This window comes from Numida meleagris, chromosome 9 (assembly GCF_002078875.1).
Source record: "Numida meleagris isolate 19003 breed g44 Domestic line chromosome 9, NumMel1.0, whole genome shotgun sequence".
Classification (NCBI taxonomy): Eukaryota; Metazoa; Chordata; class Aves; order Galliformes; family Numididae; genus Numida; species Numida meleagris.
In genome coordinates, this window is record NC_034417.1 from 8,737,649 (window position 1) to 8,753,863 (window position 16,215).

At 38.5% G+C, this 16,215-nt stretch overlaps 1 protein-coding gene across 8 annotated transcripts in view; it reads left to right on the forward strand.

Moving 5' to 3' along the window:
- Positions 1-16,215, forward strand: part of GLDN (gliomedin) — a 113,595-nt gene that overhangs the window by 78,204 nt on the left and 19,176 nt on the right. For 5 of the 8 annotated variants that reach the window (XM_021407298.1, XM_021407299.1, XM_021407297.1 and 2 more), the window contains one exon: positions 12,283-12,392. The exons of 2 other annotated variants lie outside the window; for them this stretch is intronic. In XM_021407298.1, coding sequence (XP_021262973.1) covers positions 12,390-12,392 — 3 coding nt within the window. In that variant the 5' untranslated portion in view covers positions 12,283-12,389. Of the gene's footprint in view, positions 1-3,093; positions 3,242-12,282; positions 12,393-16,215 lie in introns of those variants that run through there. One more of the 8 variants, XM_021407301.1, reaches the window with a different exon arrangement.

Sequence of the window (16,215 nt, forward strand, 5' to 3'; positions counted from 1 at the left end):
AGTAGTATTTGTTACCATTTTAATTGTGCCTTGTGTGTATACATAGATACTCTTTTTTAATCTAATCCCTTTCACTGGGTTTATGGCATGTAGAAATGGCTACGCTTAAGGCACATAACATCACTTCCTTATTACTTTCTCTCTGGATCTGATTTCATTTTACAATTATTTAGTGAGAGTATAGTCTTTTTTTTTTTTTTTTTTTTTTTTTTTTACCTCTGTGGTGTGATAGCTACATCAGTGCACATCTTACTGATAGATTTATCATTCTTATATACTGCATCTGACTGTCATGTAAATGAAATGTAGTGAAGGTACTGTCTTATATTTGGATCCATTTTATACTCTGGAACCTATCTGAAGCACACGAAGCATTAGAAAATGGGGCTCCTTTAGTTTTTAAAACAAGCAACTGACACTTCTCGTACTGAGAAATTCTTTGCCCCATTTCAATAAATATGATCCAAGTTTGGAATTTCCAAATATTTTTTTGTTGGAGAAGTCAGCTTGGCGACGGAAAAATCACCTTGCAAATACTTCAGCTGAAGTACTTGTCCTGTTTATACCCATTTTCTGTGAAGAAAATCACTCAATAAAAACTAAAAATTCAGTAACAAAACTTAGATAGTAAGCAGAAATGGAACAAAGCTGTGGTGCATGGAAGAAGCTTGCACTATTCTTGCCTATTTGATCTTGAAAGCTTTTGTGGGTGGTTTTCTTTTCCCTGCAGCTGGTTGAGGTATGTGTCTGATAAGAGGGTTTTGTTGGTTCTGATTGTTGCTTATATGAGTGGAAGGAAGGTTTTAAAGTTAGAGAGTGGGAGGAAAGAAGCTCGTAAGGAAATGCTGTTGTGATGTAAGTGGATATGCATACAGGCAATTTTAGAGCTTAATAGCTGTGAAGCACCTGCCAGCAGAGGGACCTGTAGATCACGAATCTTTAAGACTTGACTGTGAAATACTGTGAGAAAATTCTGGGTTCTGTTAAGCACTTTTTTTCAAAAGATGTTTTGATGAATGATGACAGGGTTCCCCAGTAAAGAAGTCCATGTATCTAAGTGAAAACTATATTAATCCCCATCCTTCCAGCTAAAGCTTGGTGCTTAATGGCTATGTCGAAAGAAGGGCAAGCTGTGTATATAGTTCATAGAAAAACAGAATATAGAATATTTTATAGAATCAGTGCTGAAATTTACTAATAATTTTGAGAAGGAGCTCATAAGTGTACCAGAAAACTCTTGAAGACCCATTCTCGAGTCCTAGAATCCTCTTCTCAACAGCATTTCAGCTGTCAGGAAGGATGTAGGGAAGAATCTGCTGCTTGTCATGAATCTCCAAATATTAGTGCCCCATACCAGCACCTGAAGTAAACAAAGTTTAACTAAACAGTTTGCAAAAGTGAAATTTTAAATAGACCAACTTCACAGAAAAATAACTGTTGGATTATACAATTCTAGTGAGTCTTCATTTTTCCAAATAAAACATTGTAGCCTCCCTCTCTTAATAAAAGCTGATTCTAGATATCGTCTGTTTTCACCCAGTTAAGACTGACAATTTCATACAGACTGCACAGCTTCAGACTTCTTAGTAGCTTAGTAGCTGCTTAGCTTTTGTCATGCATTTAATGAACAGAAGATTGTCTGGCTAGCTGAGTAGTGGTTGCTTGTATTTGTTCTGCAGATGTTCCCTCAGCGTACAATAGTCAGCAGGAGAGTGGCTCAGAGTATCTCTGCATTGGTATTTCAGTGGGAATATAGCACTTACAATAGGATGAGAACTGTCTCTGACTGCACATCAGATTCCTTTAATAGAGCTCGTGCCGAAGGGGTTCCTGTGACTATTTTAACACTGCCTTCAAATGGTGGATTTTATTGCAAAATAATAAATTACCATCTGAGCTGTAGAACAAGAAGTCATTTGTAGAACTACTGTAGAAGTGGTCACATTTGCATGGAATTTACTCTAAGAACCACTAAAATGAATACACCTTTTTGTTGCTTGGTTACATTCCTTTTGAAGAATTGATCTGAAGTGGATAGTTGCTGCCAGATTTACTATGTACATGACACGGGCAAACCTTGATACAGGGGATTGTCTTGTTCCCTTGAAAGTCTGTGGAGTTTAAAATTAAGAACACACTAAAGGCTGTTTTTCAACTGGAGAGTGCTTACTGCTCCTTGTAAGCTGAGTTGTAACATTATTCTGTCAGCATCTGATCGCGTATGTCTAGAAATGGCTCCCTGATATTCTGTGGTCTCCTAAGGCTGTAATTCTCTCCAGATGCAATGAGAATGACAGATTTCCATCACAATTCATTGGTCATCTGATGCTTTGTTAATCTTGTCCTGAAATTCTTTATCTTCAATTATATTTTTTTATTCATTTTTTCACTTGCTTTGAAGCCGTGCTTCAGCGACTCCAGATGTCACCTGTGCTGCTACAGGTGGCTTCATTTCTAATTAGGATGTGCAGAACAACTTTTTTAAAGTTAGATGTTCTTTTGAGAGTACTATTGCTTATTTGGCTCTGCCTCCTACTTTTTTTGTCAGTTCTTTTGCACAACAACAGAAGTATAATTATGCTAAAATATTCCAATTAGGGAACAAATGCACTGCCTATAGTTACCTTTTTCAGTAATTTCTAGGGTTTGAGTCAGTGGTCTAGAATTGGTGCGGTTGCTGATTTCCGTCACACCTAGCGGGTAGATGTTGTGGAGAAGCCATTTGAAGCTTCTGCAATGGGCTTTTGCTGTTGTGATTTCAGCAAAGATGTGGTCAAATCATATCCAGCTCAGGAGTTCTCTCCCTCTTTCTGGACAGTATGTGTACTATTTTCTTGTAGCTATTTATACAGTGTGAACATGTGAGGCAAGGTACTCTCTGTGCTGCCCAATTGACTGTACAATAAGCGTTTCTGCTTTCTGAACAATCTATAATTATTTGAATTGGGATTTTTCTTTCGGAAGAATAATGATCTGAAATTAAATCTTGGACCATGTCCTCCTCTGAGCTTTTAATTGCAGTCTGACATGATTTGGAAAAATAACTTGCCAGTTCTTGTACCTTTCACAACGGGTATTATTGTTGCTTAGGAACCAACATAATGTCTACGAAAAGTACTACCCACATTAGACAGTAAAAGAGTTTTGTCTGAAACATACATCTTCTGGGGCAGAATAAGTGTGTCAGTGCACGTGTGCCATCAAAAAGAAGTACAGAGAGAAACAAACTTCTGCAGCGCTGGTAAGGCTCTGTATCACTGCCTCTACCTCAAAAGTTTCCTTAGAACACCAGAAGCTCTGACTGTACTCAAAACCAGAAAATGAGTTGTAGTTAGACAAGAGAATGTTTTCTCTAACATGCGTTCCCTCAGATCTGTTATGAGAATGCAAAAGTAGACCTATGTGAAGAGTTGGTTTTGTTTGGGGTGGTTTTTTTTTTATTTTGCATATGACTATTATCAGCTTGCTGTCACTACTAGGCAGGTGGCTTTGTCATTTGGCTGATTGAAGGCAGCTCTTTGTGCCACAGTTACATCTCTGCTGTGATACCTCTATTGCTAGCATATACTTTAACCCACATAAGCAGAAAGTTAGTTGGCACAGAAGGGACAGGCACATAAGGAAAGTAACTCTTCAATTCTTGACTTCTGGCTAGAAATACCAAATATTCTATCAATGTATGTAAATTAACCTGGAAGAGAAGTTATCTATGTTTCTGAGGAAAAAAACAAGATTAAGAAGAATGTATGAATACTCTCAAACCATTTTCCTTTCAGATAACTTTCATCATCAGAAAAAATTATTAACAAAGATGTAGAAGCTTAAAGAAAAATAGCACTTCCCCACAGCAAGCACTAACCAAGCTAGAGCAAGTCATCACAGAACAAACATTTCCGGACTTGTTCCACTTGAAGGTTTTTTTAAACTTCACTAATAATTCAGTTTTTACCTCCTATGACAGTGAGACTTGGGAATGCTGTTTTTTCCAAATTCGGTCTCAGAAGTTAGCTCCAGCTGTTAACTTGCTATTTGTCTTTAATAGTTGTCAGCATCCATTCTCTGCTGTGTATTGTCCCTTAACTTTGTCACGCTTTGCGTCTTTACATGAAGTGTAGTGAATGGAGCAAAATTCACTTCAGAGTGGACTGAAATCAGAGACCACAGAAACAATGGACAGGTTTTCTCTTTTCTTTTTTAAATCAGCAGAGTTTGCACCTAAAAGAACTAAAAAGTTATAGTACTTGATGTAATAGAAGCACTTTGAAAGTTTGAATGAAGTGAAAAGTTTCTAAGGATTACTATTCTGCAAGAACATTGTGCCTTTTTTTTTTTAAAGAAACTTTGTAGAAAAATTACCACATGTTTAACAGTTTGTTATTTTAATGCCAAGAATTTGGTTTAAAATCTGCAGATCTTCCAGTCAAAAATGTCTGTGTAGATACTGACAACATGTCACCTATACAAAGTTAATTACAGAAAGTTGTATCAAATCTGCTCCAGAAAGCATACTTACTCCAGAAAAATAAAATTAAAAAACCACACACACATTTCTGTAATGCCTTAGTCACACAGTCTGAAGAAAAAACAGCATATGAATTAAAAAATTACCTGTATCCTCCTCTGGATTTTACCAGTGAAGAGTGCTATCTTTCTTACTGATGTTCTTCTGTTAAAGATCTGAGTAGGTTTTCTGGTGATCACTCTCTGTGGCATCTTTTATGCAGGTGCTTCTTGTTGCTAAGAGATCAGTTGCTTAGAGATGGAAGTTTGTTTTTTGTAATAGATCAGGGGCCATTGCTATTGAAAAGAGAATTTTGTAATTTTACCTCTACAGCTCAGTGTATCAGCTGCCAACGATAGAGATGCACATGTCTAATGCTGATTAGAATTGTGACTGGATGGCAAAACAGAAAAGTAAAGTTTAATCATAATTAAAGGCTTTCAATACCAAGGAAATAGATGTGGCATTTAAACGAAGGTGTGCCTATTAGAAATGATACTATTTTTTTTGCCTTCACATTTGAATCTATTAATGATTTCCAATAGATAGGAAGAGAACTTCAAGCATTTCATTCTGATGTTGTGATGGCCAATGTTGTAGATCACCTTTCATGAGATACAATCCTGCACTGACACTACGAAGGTCGTAATATTTATCCTCCATATTTGTGTGTAGATTGTTTCCTTTATATTCCCAGCTGGCCTAGTTACTCTTCAGAATTAACATGCTTACTGAAGGCTGGATTCTCTGCTCTGCAGCGCTGTAGCCTTGGTCAACTTTAACATAAACGTAGTGTAAGAAGATCCAAATGTTTCTAAGAACTGCATTACGAAGTTGCAGGAAACAGAAATAATGAACAAAGTTCAATAGAAAAGAATGGTGATGTGATTAAAAGATGAGACTAACTCAGAAGTATGAATAAGGTACTTGTGTCTGATACCGTTTTGAAATATCAACAGAAGTTTGAACTGAGAGTCTCAATTTCTGCTATGACAAATTCTGACTCAGCTGCCTCTTCTATAAAGAAGAGAAGAAGAATATATACCTCTATGATTTCCAATGGAGTGTTTTGTGAAATAGATCAAAACCATCTTTTTGCTGAGTGCTGCCAAGTTAAGAAAGCCCAGTTACTCAGGCTGCTTTCAGCAAGACCAAGTGGCATTAAGATGTTATTCATCCTTGTCTCTTGCTGTCAGGCCACAAATACAAACACTTCTCATAAGGTGTTTTCATTCTTTTTATGGACTCATTCAAGGCTTTAGCATCAGCATTTAAGAGAAATAAGTAAAATAAATCCTAGCACTTTTACTCAGAAAGCCCATCAAGTGGGTAGAAGTGACTTGTTTCTAAGGGGCTATGATCTCATTTGGAACAAAGGTATTTAAGATTTATGCACAGTAGTTCTAGTGATAGAATATTTTTAACTCGGGAAGGCTGGAAGAGGCCTAGAGTTCTAATGAATGTGAAATCTCTTCTGAGAAGCCTTTCTAAAATAAATAAATAAATAATGAATGCAGACATTTTGGGAGAATAAGGACTGAATTCACTGGGAAATGCTTCCGGCATGACTGCGACCTCATTGAAGATACACAGCTTACATAATCAGAAGTCAAAATAATTGCAGTCTGAAAACTGAACTCTTGTTCATTTTCCGTGTACACACACCCTTCCATATCTATTTGTTATGCAGAGACTTGTTTACAGACTCATTTCACTGTATAATTTTCCTGGAATCAAAAGTACAAGCAGAAATGGGCGGAACTTCAGTGAGCAATTCTATTGTGTCTTGTATTTAGAGCTGGTCACAATGGTGTGCATTAGGGTTCAATCATTATCTTATGTTCTAGAAGTGTTTATTACAATTTTTTTCTTTGATTTACAAAGGAGATGACAGCTGTTTTCAATTTTTAAGCCTACTTAAAAATTCAGAGGAAGTCAGGCATTAATATATATATATAATTTTGTTTTAACAAGATAATTATATATTCTTACTACTTGTAAACTAGGGATATTTATGTTTTGGAGGAACTAGATCTTGAGGCTGATTTTGATCCATTTCATGGTGTATTTCTTACAGATTTTTAATGGGGACAAACTAATATGAATGGTCAGCTCTAAAGAGGATGGGTTATTCCATGGATACCAAATGAAAAGAGCTTTATGTGCCAGTATAAGAAAGTTACCATAGAAAGTTTCCAGCTCTTTCCTGTGCCTTTAAACAGATTTACTCAGTGCAGTGTTGCTTTGGCTTTAGTAGCTAAGAAAAACAACTTGTGTAGAACTTGCTAATTTGTTTTATAGACATTAGGTCTGTCTGTAGCATTAGAGAATACCACAACTGTTAGAAAAAGTGCTCTGAAAGGCACTGCTTTCATATTGCTAAATCAGAGTAACAACAGAAAAAAAGATCAGCTCAATTTAGAAGCACGTATACACTTAGGTATTCTTTATTATGTATTCAAATAGTAAGAATAAACTACCTAACTCTTTATGTTATTTTTAAAAGCCTCAGAATGAAGTGTTTGGTAAAGAAAGAAGTAAATATATGGAAGTTGAAACCATTATAAATTCTTTCTTTGTTAGCATAAGTTGCTTGAGTTTTAAGGGAGTCAAAGCTCTAGACAGTTTCCCACACATGGAATTATTGATTCCTTGTATCATAATTATTTGTTTAATCAAAAGGACTCCTTTCTAAAAATGGAACATTTGGTAATGTTTTGTTGGGTGTCCTTCTGTCAGAGCTTTATATCTACTCAGTGACGAAAAGAATTTGTGCATGAATTGTAGTTCAGCAGCAATAAGGCAGTTTAACTGGTCATGAAGAGAGCATGAGAAAGGTTAAATAATGTAAAAATGCTTGTTTACATTTAAACTGGGTTTTGTCAAGACTGACTTCTGTGGGATATATCTTTAAATCAAATATTATTTCCATATGCCAGAGAAAATGGATTTCAGTTCTTTCAAGCCAAAGAATTCTTGGAACTCTGTATAATGCAACCAGAATGATTGGACTTGTTGTTCACTACAAAGATCTATAGTTAAATACTGCAAATTCTTCAGTGCCTGAGTAGGCATTCAGTGAATTAACAAAGTTCTGTTTTATACAATAAAAATAAGGCTTTTTTTCTTTTTTCCTAAATATTTTACAATAGACTTTTGTAAAATGAGGATGCAAAATGCTCTCTGTGGTTGAGCAGGAGAGTCCATATCCTTGCAGAGACCCTGTGGCTCATGTGATGAAGTCATTTGGGATGTTGCTTTAAAAAAAAAAGATCAAATCAGATCTAGCAACGGCATAGAAAAAAACAGTTAAATCAGTAGAGACAAAATTATTGTGCTCAAAGTTACTACTTTCAGTGCTGTGAAACTAGTCGGATAGGGTAAGGTTTAGGGCTTAGGTTTTTTTTGAGGCCTGATGATCTTATTGCAGTCAGTAGGGCATGAGGTAAATGCTGTCCTTACAGCAAGGCTGAATAGCCACTAGTAAATCTCTCCCAATCTGTCCCTAATCTGCTATGTATCATTCAGGGTAGAAGGAGACCAAGACGTCTGTATGAATGCAGACTGGAAGTGCATGGCTGAAGAACCATCTAGCTGAGTGCTGCACCTCAGAGATTGGCCACAACCATTGGCTAGGTGCAGAGTATTGGCAGTAGGCAAATACAGATTTAATACTTCCCTCTCTTTCCCCCCACCATCCATGTGTTTGCAGTAGTGGCTGTCTGTCTTTCGTAGGCTCTGCAAGAAGGACAATGTACTCTTTTTTATTGAGGCATTTTTCTTGGGCATTTTCTCTTAACCTGTCGTATGTATTGTTTTCCTGTTATTCTAAACAAGTTAATTGTCAAATACTACTAATAGAGCTAAGACTACAGTGGGTACCTGTGTACTCAGATGCTTCATCTGTTACTGCCTAATGGAAAAGCTCTGGGGATATCTCATGGTAAATCTGTGAAGTTCTCTACTTGGTGAAGAAGTTTGGCTTCCACCTCATACTGCTGCCTGTTTAAATGGCAAAGAGAAGATCTGTGCATGAGTGTGCTGTAACGCTGCTGTGCATAGTGGCTGAGCAGATGGGGTGGATGCTACTGCATTATTACATGTCATGTTCAAACCGCTGTGTGTTCAGTGCAGTGTTAAAGCAGTCTTCCACATGCTTCCCCTAGCACGATATGTCCTCAGATCCTAAGTTCTCTAAAAGTGTTTAAAGGATACCAAAAGAACGAAAGCTTTGGGAGAAGCTCATCGTACCTTCAAGTGCAGTCAAGAAGCGTCTCTGTCTGTACTGCCTTGAGATAGACGCAAGTCTTCAGAGATGATGACCTTGAAGGTGGCTTGTTGGTTTTTTTGGAGTATTTTGTTTATTGTGTCTGCCTGGAACAAATGCAAAAAAAGACCTCACCAGTAAGTACTATTGCTGACTGCAGCCTCTTCAGGAGCCATTTGCATTTGGTCTCTGTTGGTGTTTGTATGCTCTGAGCTTTACCATAACCATTCCTTCTGAGAAGAATACATATGTGTGTACCTGCACCAGGGGCAGTGGGCTAGCTCAGCTTTTCTTTTAGGGTTGTCGTTGCCCCAGACCCGTATTGCTAAGCCTAAAGGAGCGGCTGCACACACCAGATGGTGGCTTTGGTGCATAGATATTTTAGTTGCTGATCAAAACATGTCGTTTGCTGTGGCAGCGTGTAAACATCAGAATGCTGTTACACAAGAACTGTCTACCTGCACGAGGTATGGCCAAGTGGATGCACTGGGCAAAAAAAATATTATTGCAGGATTATGTTACTATTGCCTTTTGAAATAAACACTAGATAGCTTATACCAAGCACTGCTCTTGCCTGTTAAGAGGATGTAAACCTTGTAAAAATTTAAGCTGCACTTTTTCAGTAACTCCCTCCTAAATCACTCTTCTCATTCTGTCCACATAAGATTGATTAAAAAAAAAGCATTAAAAAGCAGCCATCATAAGTCAAAATGCAAAGAGTTAACAATATGCTGAGAGACTAATAGGAGAAAAATATCCATAAGTTCAGATCTTCAGACTGTGGTAGACTTACACTTGTTAATTCAAGAAGTGCAGCTGATTGTGAAGATGGGGACGATGTGTTCTGGTCGCACGCAGAAGCAGTTGTAATGAAGTATTACAGGAACAGGTCATGGATGTGTCACCTGAAAGAAACTTTAAATCTACTTTCTGGGCATCTACAGTTTCTTGCAGCTTGTTAGCTGTTCAATTTAGCTACTTTTTTCCTACTCCTGAGTTGGTATTGCAGCTGGCCAGGAAAAGGGAGAGGTGCACCAAAGCTTCGCCCTTTCTGGATGTGCAGGAACTAGGGAGGACTGTCTCAGATTTTTTTTTAATCTTTGCCCAATATAAAACTGATTGAGAGCTTGAACTTGAAAGGACCAAGGAAGACAGAGTACATTCTGTGGAACTTAAACCATTTTCCCCTGTTTTAATTCCTTTGAAGTAATGTTCATGCTCTCCAAGTATTTCTTGTTATTCATAAGGAGCTGAAGTTTGGGGTTATCTGCCTCTCTGAGCTTGCTTTGTACTTCAATTCCAGCCGCTTGGCCTGTTTTTAAAGGAGAAAGATAGGAAAGGCTGGAACCGTGCAGGACTCCTGAGATCTAGGGCCTTGCTGTTCAGCCAGATAAGCACTGTGTTCTGTAGGGGGCCGGCACTGCTCTCCTACTCTTTGGGATCCCTCCAGGCATGGTAGGAGACACTGGTCCATTAGGGCCACCCTGGACCCCCACCTTATCCCTTCAGCAGCTTGAACCAGCCTGCTGTCTTTTGGTGCTGCTTGCAGGAAAGCACTCCTGACTTTCTCAGGCAAATTTTTGTTATTTGGTTATTATAGTGCAAGAGAACTCTGTCATACTGTTGTTGCATCTCATAGAATCCTTTCCAGTGGTCACTTGCATAAATTATAAGAAGTTTTAAGCATTTTTAACAACTTGAGATGATTTCCACCAAAAGTTTTTTCTTTATTTTTTTTTAAAGGAAAAACACCACAAAAATAAACAAACAAAAAAAAAACAAGTTAAACTTTTGCTAAGTGGAAAATGTAGCCAACCCTCTCATGCATGCAGTCCCAGCAGTGGAAGCAGACGTTTTAAGAGTGCTTATGGAACAGAACAGTTCCAGCACTGAAGGTACTGTAGGCATTTCTGTAGTAGGACAGAAATACGCAGTACTCAAGTTTAGCTTATAAAGCAGGTACAAAGTAATCAACTGAAAACGCGACCAATCGTTTCTGGTTGTTCTGAATCCTCTTAAGCGCTCCTTCAAGTGCTGCTGCTTATTTTGCTAATGGTACCAATTGCTCTGTTAAGTGCGGCCCGGACTGCACACGCTCTGAAGTGGGCAGGGTTCAGAGCACTTTCTCGGTGCCTAACTTCTGTCTCAGCCCTGCACTGCTTGAAGGCCTGGCAGATTGGCAAAAGTAGGTTCTGTGGGTAGGACTGGCTGCTTGTGCAAGAAGATGGATTTTCAGAAAGCATGTTTTACTGCTACATAAATTCTTGCATATATCTGTCAAAGTTATGGAGTAACCGATCAGTTTCTCTTAAAATGCTGTGATGCATTTTACTTTTTTCCTCTCCTCTCCCTTCCCTCTCCTCCCCTTCTCTCCCTCTTTTTGTGTTTACACTGTTTTGGCAAACAGAAGAAGCAGATGTTTTGAAGTGGTCTATGGAGAAACAATAATATTGTAAACCATAAAGGACGTGAGTGAAGCTAACTTAAAGCTACATGGAATTTCAGATTGGAAATTCTGCTTTAAAATAATCCCTCCTGTGTTGAAATTCCCCTCTTCTGTGTTGAAATAATCCCTTCTGTGTTCTAAGCTTCTGTATTACCCGCACCTTGTAGGGCCTGAAGTCAGTTTTGTAGAATGTAGTAAACATGCTGCATGGTGAGGTGTTTGGTGGAGTATTACAGCCTCAGACTGTGCAGCACTGTAATAGTTGTGGTTGTCTGCAGAAGGAGCTGCTGGCAAAAGCAAAACAGTTATGTGTGGTTATGGACCAAACAACTGAAATTGCTCTTTGGCTGTGGGCTCTGTGGGAATCCATTGTGTGACTCAGAATATTTCCCAAATGCTGTGATCTTTAGAATTATTTTGGATCTTAAAGTTATGAGAGGTAATATGCTTAATCTATGTGCTTTCTAATAACCTATGAAATGCAGACAAAGCAGAAATTATCATAACCTGCAAAGGTCAGACTTCTGAATCATCTGTGATTATGTTTAGGATCTACAGTGAAACGTAAATTCTTCCTTTATGTACCTGCTCACTGCTAGTGTCTGTATACCTGTATATACGTTGCTTTCGTTGTGAAGTGCAGGACGCAAATGCAAGGCCCTGGGTGAGTGTCAGTAATGCTGTTTGATGAGGCAAAAAGTCAGTTGCATCTTGTAGAGTTGCTTTGTTTTTAGAAGAATTAAAAAAAAACTATAAGGAGGGCATGCTTGTAAGAAATAGGGCACGCTTGTAAGAAATAGGATTTTTTTGATGAAAACTAGTTTATGCAGAAACAATGCAAAACTTTCCAAGTGCTGGTGCAAAAATAACCATGCATTAATAAAGGTGGGGAATCAAGGAAACAGCTGGAAGGGCTGAATGTTTCTGATGCAATTTCTCTTTATGCACCTTGAGGAGGAAAAAGAAATCAATAAAGGACAAGTAATAAAAAAGCGCTTTGGGATTTACAAAGTGCTTCTGAGGGGAAAAAAGGAAAACAAAGAACTTTTTTTTTTTTTTTTTTTTTAGCTCTGTTTGTCACTGTTGACACAAAGATCCAAATCTTGATTTAGGAGGAGGAACAGAAGTGGACAGAGGATGCACTTTTATATCATAGTGACAAAAACTAAAAAGGAATGGTAAGTTACCAATGTTTCTAAGCTATTTTGCTGTGATGTCCAGAGTAGAGTTTCTAGAATGTCCTACAGATCAGCCAGTAGGCTGGAAAATATGATGGTAATGCATGAGTAGAAATCAAATTAAATTGTGTTGCTGTGCCATCTTCCTATATTTATCCTGAGATTAAATCTGTAGTTCATATTTGTTTGTTTAACCGTAAATGCATCCATTTTACGTGTGGTTCTGAATGACAACTGATACCTACACTTGGCTCTCTGGTTCCTCTTCTATGGAAACTCTGTATTACATAATATAGGCTAAAAGATACTCCTGTAGAAAAAGCTGTACAGCAGAGAAGTTGGAGGTCAGCTGCCCAAATCTGCCGTTCTGTTGTCTGCAATAGAAAATGTAGCTGTCAGAACCACATCTGATTGCAATGGAGAATATTCTTAGAGCCAATGGCTGCTGACGAGGAGACCTCTGTGCCCATGAGGCAGTGCAGCACCCGCCCTGTCATGCACATCCAAAACTTTGTTAAATTGCTTTTTTCTTAAAAGTTTTTCTGACTCGATCTTGTTTAGTGAAGTTCCACTCCTCAAGTTATGCTTTGTGGCATTTCTCATTGCTTTGTGGTATCTTCAGACGGTTTCTTTTTTTCTGTGGAGACCAGGAATAAAAATTCAGACAGTGCGATGCGAGAGGGTTCTTCCCAGACGCAGAATGTGCCAAATTGCTGTAGACGTGGGCAGGAGCCACAATGCCTGTAAAGGAACTGAGCATTCTGCCAGTGCCCCCTCCATCCTGTATTCCCAGAACAATTTGGATGTTGTGTCGCAGCCGTGTGCCATTTCGAGATCTGCACAGACTGCGTTTTTCTTCTTCTGAAAATGAAGAAGTGCATGGCTTTGTAACAGGGGCGGCTGGGGCAGGGATGTGCCCTCTCCTCCCCCAGCTAAACTCGGTGCCTTCCACAGTTTCTCCCAAAGCAAGGCAAAATATTCAAAATAATGTTATGAGTGTACGTTCTGTACCTAAGTTACATGAGCAGCTGAAAATGGTGTGCTTGGAAGATTCATGCTTAAAAACTCCTTGAAGTGTAATAAATCTAAGAATAAAAACCCCATGAAGCGCTCCACCTCTGTCTTCTCTTCATGTTTCCCACTCCTGTTGTGTGCTGCCTGCAGATGAGGTTATAAAACCTTTGAAACAGAGATGATCTTTTATGAAATGTGTCTGAATAAGATCTATCCTAATATCCCAGGCTCCCGGAGAGGTAATATTGCTGCGGGTACATTGTCCTTAACTTCAGATACATTTGTCTGAGCTCACTTTATTAGCAGGAGAGAGAAAGCAATCATTCCTGGAATGGGGTTCATCTTGTTCCACAGGTGGAAGTCTGCTTGGCAACTCAGCCCCCATGTCTGAATAAGTTTGCTAAGCCATGTAGTGCTATTTATCTCTCTTGGCTTTATAAGGAATCTTAGGGTGTATGCTTACAGCATGTATAGAAATACATCCAATGAGTAAGTGCTTAAATGGGTAAATGTGGTTTTAATTTCCAGTGGATCATAATGGTAGATAAAATGAATGACCAAACGTTGTGAGGAAGCTATGAAGAACACTGATCGTGTTCAGACCTTTGAGTGAAAAATTAGTAATAGGTACAGACAGCTGTAATCAGCTCTTGCTAAGATTGCACTGTGTATGATGCTCAGAAGTCAGAGGGATGGATGCAATGCACATCCAATGTAGCACGGAAAGGAAATCTCTGAAGAAAAGAGGAAGCTTTAAGGCTGCTCTGCTTCATTTGCAGCTATTTTTCTTCCTTTAATCTGATATCCTTAGGTCACCGTGGTAGCCACACTGCTTCCTTGACAAATCCTTGGGAAGTGGGTGAGGTGAGCGCCCATAGCGTGCAACTCAGAACTGGAGTTATTGTTGGGAGTTGCATTATTTACCTTTACCTGACATTGTTTTGTGAGTTGCTTTCAACCTAGACAAAAGTTGGGTTTGACAATTTATTTGGTAATAAATATTCAGTATTTAATTCCTGGATCTCTCCAGTAGTATTTATTGCCTTCAGATTGCAGTGCTGCAACAAGGATGTGATAAATCTGTTGAGTCACTTACCATTCGTCATGTGTTTGTTCTGTTGCTTTTATTCCTCTAGTTTAAACTATCAATGAGCAATTGTATCAGTTGTGCTTGAATTGTTCTATGTGACTTTTCTCCTAAAGTCATCTTCTCTGTGATTCAGCTTTGATCTTTATCACATACTTATCACATTAAGAGTTCTGAGCGCTTTCCTGGAAAAGTCGTCTTTAGCTGCCAATGCACGAATCATGCATCTCTAAGGCATGATCCTCTGAGATTATGAATGGTTGTTGCGTGGCAGTGAGCTGTGTTGCTAACACCATTGGGTAATGCCCTCTGTGCTGCACTGCTTGCAGAGATTTGTGGATTTTGTTCTGGATTTTAAACGTCAGCTTGGCTGACCTAGTAAGAAGTTGATTTTCATTGCCTCTTAGTTTGCTTTGATCATTGTCCAGATATTCTATTATATACCACGTATCCTTTGCATGAATGTATTTATTTTTACAACTCTGTATTAAGTAGAAGTTGCCTAAAATCAGGGCATCTTCTTAAGGTATGTGTTGCTGATGCCTTAAAGACCTTTATATCCTTGTGCCTCTGAAAGGCACAGCAGAAGCTTAAAGGGGTTAGGTTATAGATCCAGCTTTTTTAGCTAGTAATTTAAGAATCATCTGGCAATTCCTAACCTTTCCATGCAGCTTGTTTTTAAACATAAAATGCATCTTCAAATTGCGAGCCTTCTCTAATTAAATATTATTTATTCTTCAATTTGTTCTTAATTTCACTTACAGTCATAGAATAGTTTGGGTTGGAATGAACCTTTAAAATCTAATCCAGCCCCTCTATCATGGTGGTATTGGGGGTTATACCATGAATATGATTCTATCTACTATTTTATGAAGAATTCATTTTCCTCTTACTCGTAAAAATAACTTCTTCGTTCTTTTTTCATTTCAACCCCTCCTTTAAAGGGAAGCTTGCGTATCCAGTATGCTACAATGTGTGTGGAATGTACGTGCAGAATCTGAGCGGAATGCATTCTGGGGGCTGTTGCTGATGAGAGCCTGGAGCTATTCCGTGGGACAAGGTTAACCATGAAGTTTGGCGGGGAGTCTGGGTGCTACAGTGAAACAATGTTAGCTTCAGTGCCAATACTGAATTGCAACTGTGGTTTGAACGGAGGAACTCTGCAGCTGCTTGGCTGCCAACATGTGGCATTACTTGAGCTGTGATAGCAGAGATGAAGAGAAAAGGGCTTCTATAGCTTGTGATGTTGCTGGCCTTCTTGAATATATCTGTGCTGGACACACAGCTGCAGCAGTTACCAGTGTCCATGTCTCAGTGCAAAGCGGGAACTTTACTGAAAAGCATAACTACCCATGAGTTGGAGTTCAAAGAGCAATCTTCCCCTCCTGCTTTGTAGGTTTACGGAGTAGATTCAGAATCCTAAAACAAATATATTAAACCTATATCATATTTCCTGAGAAGAAGAGGATTTGATACAATCTGTCTGTTGTCACGCGAGGCCACAAAAGCTATTAAAGATTTTTTTTTCTTGTGTTAAGTAGATCAGGGAAAGAGGTTGACTTCTTTCTAATAGTGCTCATAAAGATTATGCTCTGTTTTAGCTTCATTTCAGTGGCATAATTAGAGGAAGTTTGGTTATCTTTCTAATAGAGTATCACCCTCAGCGTTCAGTCCATCGTTCAGCATTAGTTATTCAAGTGGAAGCAACGTGCCAATCTGCAG